We start from the raw sequence: 10,744 nt of genomic DNA, 5'->3' as shown, positions 1-10,744 counted from the left end.
ATTGGTGCCTGGTTTTAGTCCTCCCCAAGGGTAGGACTTTGCATTTCCCTTTTCTAAACTTCACGAGGTTCTGGTTGGCCCATTTCTCCAGCCCATTCAGGTCCATTTGAATGGCAGCAAACCTGCTGGTGTGTCAGCTGCTATTTCTAGTGTTATCTGCAAAACCAATGAATGTGCATTCTGTCCCATCATTCAGATTGTTAAAGAAGATGTTAAGCAGTATTGGCTCTAATACTGACCTCTTGGGCACACTACTGTTGACTGGCCTCCCCCTGGACTTTGTGGCAGTGATCACAACCCTGTGTGCCCAGCTGTTCAGCCACTTTTCAGTCCACCTCACTGTTGACTTACCCAAACCATATTTTGTCACCTTCTCTATAAGGATGTTATGGGAGATGGTGCCAAAAAGCCTTACTAAAGTCAAGGCAAACAACATTCATGGTTCCTTCTCATCCACCAAGCCAGTTGTCTCATTGTAGAACATCAACAAGTTTTTTGAGCGTCATTTCACCTTCATAAATCTATGCCAACTACTCACACTCACCTTCTTGTCCTTCATGGGTTTGCCAGGAGTTTCCAGGATTAGTTGGTCCATCACTTTACAAAGGACAGAGGTGAGGCTGACCAGCCTCTATCTCCCCAGATCCCCCTTCTTCTCTTGAAGACACGAGTGGCATTTGCTCTCTTCCAGTCATCAGGAACCAATCCCAGTCACCACAACCTTTCAAAGATAATGGAGGGTGGCCTTGCAATGGCATGGCCCAACTTCTTCAGCACCATGCATGAATCCCAAGTCATCCCATGGACTTGTGTGGGTGCAGTTTGTTTAAGTGGTCCTTAACCTGATCCTGCACCACCCAGGGTAAGACTTTCTTGCTACAGACTTCTCTAGTCTCAAGGACCTGGAATTCCTGAAGGCTGGTTTTACCAGTAAAGATGAAAGCAAAGAGAGCACTGAGCACCTCAGCCTTTTCCATGTCCTCTGTCACCTGATGTACATGTAGAAACTTTTCTTGTTGACCTTCACATTCCTCACCAGATTCAATTCCAGGTAGGCTTTGGCTTTCTTGATCTTATCCCTGCATGATTAGACAGTGTCTCTGTATTCCTCCTGGGTCACCTGTTCATGCTTCCACTTAGTATGAATTTCCTGCCCATATCTGAGTTTAGTCAGGAGCTCCCTGGTCATCCCTGCAGGCCTCCTACCGTCTTTGTTTGGTTTCTGCATGTCAGGATGAACCATTCCTGAGCTTGCAGGAGGTGATTCTTGAAAGTCAAACAGCTCTCCTGGACTCATCTGCTCTCCAGGGCCATAACCCATGGGGTTCTTCCACACACACCTCTAAAGAGATTAAAGTCTACTCTGCTAACTTTGGTCCCACTTTTTGCTCTTGTCCCTCCTGTCAAGATCCTGAACACCATCTCATTATCACTGCAGCAAAGACTTTCACATGCCCACTCATTTCTTCTGGTGGTGTAAGTATCAGGACACACACCTTCTTGTTGGCTCCTCAGTTGCCCATGTCATTACGTTGTTGACAATGCACTGTTGTCTTCTGAAGCCTTAGTTTGACCTGTTCATATCCTCCAGTCCAAAGAAAATTAATTTTAATCTAAAACTTCCAGCTGCTGTTCCTGGCAAAGCTAACTTCATGTTAGTAAGTTGGATCAAAAGGAAACCATTTAAAAGCTTTTATTGCTTTAAGAATGTTGAAATTTTGGAGCTAATTGCCTGTAGCTTTTTCCATTAAGCTCATAGCCAAATAGTTCATTACTTGAAAAGACAAACTAAATAAGTATAAAATAAAATATTAGATATTAACCTTAATTTTCTACTTATCTCTATAACCTTTATGTCCCAAAACTTTCTTCCAGATTGCAGGTTGAAGATGCAGTTATCTTCAGTTTCACATTTCTGGATCCACTGAGACCTCACGACATCTGCAGAAGGCTGGAGCTAAAAAGGGGCACAGCAGGACTTCCCGGGGACTGGGGGAAAGGAAGAGAGGATTAGCTCTTCCTCATTGGCTATAAACCTTGTGGAAAGAATCTCAGTGTCATTTCCTATAGCAAACTGGTCCAAAACCAACCTTCAGCAATACGCCTGCAGCACTTGCTCTCAGAGCTACCTGTGTTCTCAATCATTTCCCACTGGTGCTCTTGCTTTAATAAAAGGTTGAACTTGCACAGGAAAAGCATTTTGCCACAAGAGATCTCCTGGTTAGCCAACCTCATCCTCCTGCAATTTCTAGTTCCCTTTGAGAAGCTGTGGTATATCCAGGGCTGTCTGTTTAGCAACTTGGAACTGTATTGTGAGTATTGTATTTTGTACTTATCATGAATCACGGACACCGTGTATCATATGGGCAAGTACATGGCATTTGTTTTAAATACAAAACATAGTCATTAATTCAATAGTAAAATACCGACTATTTGTGCCCCAAAATAAAACAAGTAACTTCAGAAGTATATGATACAAAAATAATCAGTTACAACAAATAATTTACAAATTCCAAACGAAAGCTGAGTTAATAAGTTTCCCAAGTCAGCTAATGTTACAAAAGTACAAGTGAGGACTTTCAGTCAAAACTCCTTATGAGGCACAAGACATTTAAGATTGATAGCAGCATGATGCTTATCTATCTGGCAGCATAAGAAACTGCTGTTGCCAGTGATACTGACTTTTATGAGATACAGCCTGATTATTTCTATCTGTACAGAAATTCATTCTGGTTTGAAACACCAAGCACCCCGATATATATATATATATATTTATATCCCCTCCAGCTCCACTCAAACACACAAATGATCAGTGCTTCTCCTGGGCAGCTTCACCCTAAGTGATGTACTGTCAGGGATCACTGACACACGTCTTCTTACAATTTTCCCTGTTTCACAGTTGCAGGATTTTTACCCACTGCCTGTCTCAGATGTTCTGACAGGTGTTGCTCTTTCTGAGATTCCCTGGCAGTCTGTATCCTGTTGGTAACTATTTTCTTGTGTGGATGGATTAAAATTTGACTCTGTTCTTCTGAGGTTTGAGCGTTGGTCAGTTGTTTGCTGCTGCTGTAGCCACTGCACAGATAATTCGTAAGGTGGTGGCTGATCCTGCTCATCAGTGAAACTGATGAGCTCTGCACTGCTTTCACTATATGGAGGTGGAGGGGTGTTGATGATTTCTTCCTGTTTTATTGTGGAGTCAGCCGGCAGCACAGAGGACTGTTTTTCAGGATCTGTGCTGTCTTCATAGGAGGGGGGATAGAAGTCAGGCCTGAAAAAAAGCAAATTAAAAGGAAACACAAAATGTGAAATGTGATTTATCTCAGAGAGCTTGTTTAGATGCTTTTTCTGTTATATTTTCAGAGTTTAGAGGAGGCTTAAACTGTAAATGGAAACCTAAGTAGGTTTAGATCAGTGGAATATATGAATATAAAACAGCTGTCTCGGCTGGGCTCGTCACCTGTGTCTTTCTGCAAAATGTTTTATTAAAACAAAACGTTCTAAAAAGACAAGTCTTCCATATGAGAGTTCCCACCCATGGCACAGAAACATTCTCTCTTCTGAGTATTTCAAAAAGTACCTGAGAAATTTAGATTTGGAAGGAGAAAGAGATCACTGCCCAAAGTAGGTTAAATTAGTGAATTATTTATTATTACACTTCTCATTGTTTTCCACAGTTTTAAAATACATTTTGCATATTTCTTCTTATCTAACCAAAATTTGCTGAATGTTGTTTTCCTAGTGCTTTTGAAGCACCCATTGCCAGTGTTTCTAGTGTGGTTTCCACAACAGTCCGGGAAAAGTCATTTACATCCAGTGAAGCTGTTAAAGACTTTCATCAGGCATAGTGCCAATCAGTTTAAGAAACTCAAAGCATCGGACTTTGCTCAGAAATAACAGGGGTAGTTACACAAGAAAACTTTAGCAGGGACCATATAGGGAGGTGAAGCTGCCTGCATACCTCTTTGCTAATGAGTAGAACGAGCACATATGCCACAGCAGCACATATGGAATTGTCTGTTGACATGGAACCAATGATGCTCCTGCTCTGGGAAGTTGACACAGCTGCATCTGGCCCTTCCATGCATGGCTTTGGACCACTCTGTGCAACCTGCTATGTTTCCTGTAGAATACCTTTCCTTATTTATTGTTGGCACAAATTGCTGTTTACACATTGCTGCTTGCTCTAGCAAATCAAGTTTCAGACAACAGTTGTCTCCATAGAAATATAATAAAATGGCTACACGTTTTTTTATTTTGCAAAAACCTTGTGTTGCTTCTATCTTCTTACAGTACATTTACAAAACAGCATCCCTCCCTCCCAATTCGTCGTCAGCAGTACTGCAACACATACCTGTCTACGGTGCTGATACGTAGCTCCCTATGGCTGGGATTTTGAATGAAGATGGTGCTGAGAACCCTGCATTTCAAGACCTCATGGAAAGTGCTCCAGAAAATGCCAGCCACAAGGAGGAATAACCCCAAAGCTAACAGGCAATAAAGCATCAGCTCAGTTTTTCCACATCTGCAGGAGGAACTGGAGGAAACGCAGAGAACTCCCAGACAAATAACTGAGAAACCGAGTAAGAGCACAAAAAGACGAATGAAGGTGAAAACAGCTTTTGGCATCTTTCCTGGCAAACACAGCACTTGGTCACTGTCTGCTGTTTGTTTGCTGGCTGCCTCAGCTGGGCTTTTCCTCTTCATACACTGGTATTTTATACACTCCAGGATCAAGTGGCCTTTGGACAATTAAGAGAAACAGGCAGTTTTAAGATACTCATTAACTCTTTAGGATACTCATAATCTCTTTTGAGATTAATTAGTAATCTTAAACTGACTTTGAGGAAGGAAGCAGAAACTTCCTACACTATTTCTTTGCTGCTATAATCTCTGGAGTGCATATTGAAGTGCTGCATTTGTTGCATGTTACAGTTTGCAATGGTTTACACACTTTGCTAGTTTATGAATGACACTTTGTTTGTCTTGAAAAAATCCAACAAACAACAAAACACTGTTCATAACTCCCTGTTAAAAAATTTGAAAGGAAAATATACTTTCCTCTTACTTATGCATTTTCATCTGTCACTGGATTTTGGCCTACTTTTGCCTTTAAAACATTATTCAACTGTCTTGATATTTTCAACAGTCCTTTGAAAACTTGTCAATTTCTAGTTTGCAAGGTGATATAATGGGTGAATTTAGCATATAAAATGCAAGAATTAAGATTGCATAATGTCAAAAAAATGGTATAAGCATACAAGAAATCTCCTTTTTCTTCAGTTTCAATTGCACTCCAGTTCCTTTACTGTTATTCTCTCTTCCAACAATTCTTATTAACTTATTTTCAAATGGGTCAGAGCTCAAAGCTGTGCAGAAACAGCTACACTCTATTTTCCAAATATACTTAGATATCTGAAATTCAGAGATGTTTGTTGCAAATAGATTTTAGGCTTAAATATTGCTACCTCCAATGAAAAAAATAATATCTTTATAATTAGCCTGTAGATTTTGTCTTGGAGAACATACCCACTAGTTTTTGACAGGGCACAGCAAACTTCATAATCAGGACTTGATTTGTCTATTAATGCTACCTTATTTGAAACATTACTAGTTATGTTTCTGAATATTTTCAGCAATGGAGTAATTAACCAGACCCTGTCTAGGTTTGTTGTAAATTCTGCTGTCCAGGAGGAACCCCAGATCCCTTTCCACAGAGCTACTCTCTGGCCAGGTAGATCCCAGTCCATGCTGCACTACTGAATTATGTTTCTCCAGGTTCACAGTATCACAGTATCACAGTATGTTTGGAATTGGAAGGGTCCTCAAAAGATCATCTAGTCCAATCCCCCTGCTGGAGCAGGAACACCTAGGTGAGGTCTCACAGGAACATGTCCAGGTGGGTTTTGAATGTCTCCAGCGAAGGAGACTCCACAACCCCCCTGGGCAGCCTGTTCCAGTGTCTGTCACCCTCACTGAGAAGAAGTTTTTTCTCAAATTTAAGTGGAACCTCTTGTGTTCCAGCTTGATCCCATTACCCCTTGTCCTATCATTGTTTGCCACCGAGAAGAGCCTGGCTCCATCCTCGTGGCACTCACCCTTTATATATTTATAAACATTAATAAGGTCACCCCTCAGTCTCCTCTTCTCCAAACTAAAGAGACCCAGCTCCCTCAGCCTTTCCTCATAAGGGAGATGCTCCACTCCCTTAATCATCTTTGTTGCCCTACGCTGGACCCTCTCCAGCAGTTCCCTGTCCTTCTGGAACTGAGGGGCCCAGAACTGGACACAGTATTCCAGATGTGGTCTCACCAGGGCAGAGTAGAGGGGAAGGAGAACCTCTCTTGATCTACTAACCACCCCCCTTCCAATACACCCCAGGATGCCAATATGTAATTTCCCAACCTATACTGGAACCTGGGGTTGTTCCTGCCCAGATGCAGGACTCTACACTTTCCCTTGTTAAATTTCATCAGGTTATTCCCCACCCAACTCTCCAGCCTGTCCAGGTCTCTGGATGGCAGCACAGCCTTCTGGCATGTCAGCCACTCCTCCCAGCTTAGTGTCATCAGCAAACTTGCTGATAGTACACTCTATTCCCTCGTCTAAATCGTTAATGAATATATTGAATAATACTGCCCCAGTACAGACCCCTGAGGCACTCCACTAGATACTGGCCTCCAACTAGACTCCGCACCATTGACTACCACTCTCTGGCTTCTCTACTTAAGCCAGTTTGTAACCCCCCTCACTACTCTACTGTCTAGACCACACCTCTTCCACTTAGCAACTAGGATGCTGTGGGAGACTGTGTCAAAGGCTTTACTGAAGTCAAGGTAGACCACATCCACAGCTCTGCCATCCTCCATCCACCTTGTTCAAGACCTTACACTTGTCCTTGTTGAACTTCATAAGGTTCTTGTTAGCCAGGTCATTCTGCAGGGTGACTCTCCCATCTGAAGTGTCTACTTACCCTCTCAATTTGATGCCATCAGCAAACTTCATCAGACTACATTGATCCCATCATCCAGATCATTTATGAAGATGTTAAACAGTGTTGGGCCCAATATCCATCCCTGGGGCACCATGCATAATAACTGCTGCTCTCTGAGAGGGGATATCACTTTTCCTTCTGTCTTGTCAAGATAAGGCAGCACTGAAGAATATCGGTGTCTGACAGGTATCAGGCTAGATCCAGCAAAGGATTTACAAGTTTAGGCACTAGGTGTTTTCATCAATAACCTCAGGGCAGTAAGCCTAGGAAGCCAGCATCAAGCTGTTGTGTGCCATGCACAGCCCATGAAGGAGTCAAGAACCTTGGACCAAGAGCCAAGTCGGTCCCAAGGGGTGCCCGGGAGTTTTCCAGAAGAGGCAACAGGAGGCCGTACATCTCTCAGTGTGCAGCTTGTCTAGACATGAGGCTACCCCAAAGCTATACTTGGCTTTGAATATCACTTATAGGTTACTCCCCATCTGCTTAACCTGGGACTGATGGGTATAACAACTTGCAGCTCACATCTCCCTGTATTGCTTAGTAAGGTTCAGTCTGCAAAACACAGCAAAAATTCACCTGCAAAACCAGCTGGTGAGCACAACAAACAGGTCTCTTCCCTTAAAATAGCTGCTTCACTGGAGGGGACATAAAATGGAGCAAATTCTCACTGTCATGAGCTGCCATTTAGCACGCAGGGAGGTGCAGGTTTGTCAGGGACCAAGGAATCAATGTAAAGCTGCTAGTTTAGCCACCGGTTTCACAAATTTCAGGTCTCCGAAGGAGGTGGCCCATTTGTGACAGAGGAAGGCAGGGACCAGGAGGGATAAAGCCATGTGCTGGGGCTGGGAGTTTGTGCAGGGAAGAGGAGGGTGGAGACTGGGGGCACAAAGGGCAGAGGGGGCACAGGGGACCCCTCGGAGCCACGGCAGAGCTGGCGTCACTGTGTGCCACCTCACCAGCAACAGCTGCTCTTCCAGATGAGTAAACTCATGAGTGTAGGCATCTGACAGAAACACATTAAAATAAACGGTTTAAATAGGCATGTAATTTACATCTGTCCTTCTTAATATGAATTTCACCAGTTCATCTCCCTATTTGTGCACAACTGTCTCCCAGAGCGCCTTTCCTTCTTGCTTCATTGTTTCAAACACTCATGAATTCTCTTCCAGCAATTTGTTTTCCTCATAGACTAACAGATCCGGCTCAATTTACAATCACATTTTTCCTGTATAATTTGTAATTTCTCAGTATTTGTTAAACATACTTTACAAAACAATTTTTCTTACTTCTGTTTTTTTTTTTTTTTTTGATGTTTCAGATCTTCTAAACTATACCCACACATATAAATAGAAACAGTGAGTTTTTCATGACTACTATCAAAAGTTCAGGAAATTACTGTAATTCACATCTTGTGTACTACTTGCGCTGCTGCTGCCGCACAGTATTTACTGAAATAATTATGTTGATGAAAAGACCTTTTACTTCCTGTTTTCTACTTACTGATCATACTCATTGATCTACTTATTTTCATTTTATAGATGGAACATGATGGTCTCATCTGTGGTGATGCAGGCTAAGTTAATTGCTACAGAAAAAGCTGCACAGGAAATTATATTCTGGCTATGTGAAAAAGTTTAAGAATGCAGATACATTCCCTTTCCATACTAGGAAGAGAAATAAAAAGAGATATTCTGAAAAACATTTTTAAAAAAAGCTACAAAGATTAAATGATCTTTTTAAGTCTCAGAAGAGTCAAGAGCCAATGAATAGGCTACAGCTCACATAAGGGGAAGAATTGGTTTGGGTGATAAATTCAGCCTCAGAAAAATAAACTGACTTTCTATTACAGCCGGTTCCCTAGCATCTCTAAGAGTGCAAAAGAAGCATGCAAGACCTGTTGGTGGCAGCTGCTGCCTCCACAGCACAGGGAATGCAGAACCTGCATGCCTGGGGAGGCAGCAGGCTGGCCAAGCGACTGCAGGGAGCTGCTTGACATAGCACTAAAGCTGCAGATGGAGGGGGACCAAGGAATGAGGGGTTAATACCTTTTGGTGCTGTGAGAGAAGAAGCAATAAAGGAGCTCTTTCTTATGGGGAAGCTACATATGTGCCAGCTGTTTCACATTTGCAGATCTTCCTATTTTTGCAAGCTGTGGAAGTTTGGTGCTTTCTGCAAGAGGTCAGTTAAGTCTATGACAATAAGCTATGGGTACTTACCCGTGGAAATTGCACGCAACTTCAAACTACTGCATCTCATGTAGTAGGTAAATAATCAAAAAGAAGAGAAGATGAGAAGCTGAAATCGCCTCATAATACAGTTTCCAGGGTTCCATTATTTTCCTTATTTCCCATCACTTAAGATTCTATGTAATACTGTTCTTGGCCTTTTTCTACTCCCCTGCAATTTTGCAGTTAGATTGTGTTATTGGCTGTGAGAATCTTGGAGTGCATCAGGCTGGATGAGCAGATTTCCTGTTTCTCATACAAAACAGGAAAAGTTACATATAATGAGTATCAGGTGGGAAAAGGGAATAACTAACATGGTATAAAGGTTGCTGAGTAGAGCTGGCTGCAGACCAAGGTCAAAAGGTAGCAGTCCAGATGGACAAAAAGCACTTCTGAGGAAATCTGACTAACGATGGACTTAATGGATGTTCCACTGGATGATTTGGCGACTGCAATTGTTTTGCAATTTTCATTTCACTTGAAAAGGTCGTTGCTTATCCTGTGTCCTGTTGCAACCTGTAAGGCAGTTTTCTCACAAACCATTTGCTACAATTATGCTGCTCAAGAAGAAATCTGTGAAATCGTGCAAGTTTTTATTAAAGTTGTGAAACACAAATATATTTTTAAAATACTAATAAAATGGAAAACTATAAAATCAGAAAATTAAAACCCGGATATTTTAGTGCAGATATATGGGAAACAGCAGTACCAGCTGCATATCATATGACAATTCATAATACAAGATAATATCATATTACAGGTCACATGTGCTGCTGCTACTAAAAAGTGATATGAGAAATTTCAAGATAATCTGTTTTGCTCTAGTCTAAAATCTATTATTTTTAATGAAATTTAAAAATAGAATTCAAGCCAGTTATGTTTTTCTCTTGTGTAATAAATGACTCAAAGTATATTGTACATTGTTGTCAATAATTCAGTGCAGTTTTACCAGTGGGCCTTTCTATAGAAATTCTAGTGTTCATTAAAAATTTGCACTTGAGGTCATGGGAAATTATTTTAAGCTTTGCAGGTATAGTCTCTTCTCCACATGAGACCTGAATTAATTACAGTGGTCTTGACAGCATAGGAAAGTTTAAAAGTGATGAGAGTAGAAGCAATATGAACATCAAAATCATATTCCACAGATCAGTTCTCAACCTGTAGGTTTGATGATTCCTATGCAAACCTAGATGTGTGAACACAGTCAGAGCTACTCTTTGTCTTTGAAGACATTGTAGTGTTAGGAGGTCTACCTGCTATTTGGGAATGAATGATTATATTGCATGAAGGAAACTGAGTTTAATTTATTCTACAAATTCTTGCAGGGAGCAGGCATGAAATAATTTGGCTGCAAAGAGTGTACTACAGGATTTTTATTGAGAAATTTTCCTGAATGTTTGAGAATAGCTATTGCATTAAGAGGGCTAATTTGGCAGAAGTTAAGCTCCCTTTTGTTCCAGTTTGTCCTCAGTATTTTCACTAGGGCTTGGGGGTGGCTGAGCTGAACTCTTTAGTGATGCCCAAT

General features: G+C 41.5%; 1 protein-coding gene across 1 annotated transcript; it reads right to left on the bottom strand.

Annotated features, from left to right (window-relative positions):
* Positions 1-2,910: 2,910 nt before the first annotated feature.
* TMEM252 (transmembrane protein 252) lies at positions 2,911-4,683 on the bottom strand (the record flags this gene model as incomplete). Its single annotated transcript, XM_080362667.1, has 2 exons — positions 4,355-4,683; positions 2,911-3,271 (listed from the first exon to the last, which is right to left on the bottom strand). Exons 1-2 carry the CDS (start codon positions 4,627-4,629, stop codon positions 2,911-2,913), a joined length of 636 nt encoding a protein of 211 aa, XP_080218793.1. The 5' UTR covers positions 4,630-4,683.
* Positions 4,684-10,744: the final 6,061 nt, after the last annotated feature.

Source organism: Nesoenas mayeri, assembly GCF_963082525.1.
Source record: "Nesoenas mayeri genome assembly, chromosome: Z".
Lineage (NCBI taxonomy): Eukaryota > Metazoa > Chordata > Aves > Columbiformes > Columbidae > Nesoenas > Nesoenas mayeri.
This window is presented reverse-complemented; position numbering and strand designations above follow the sequence as displayed.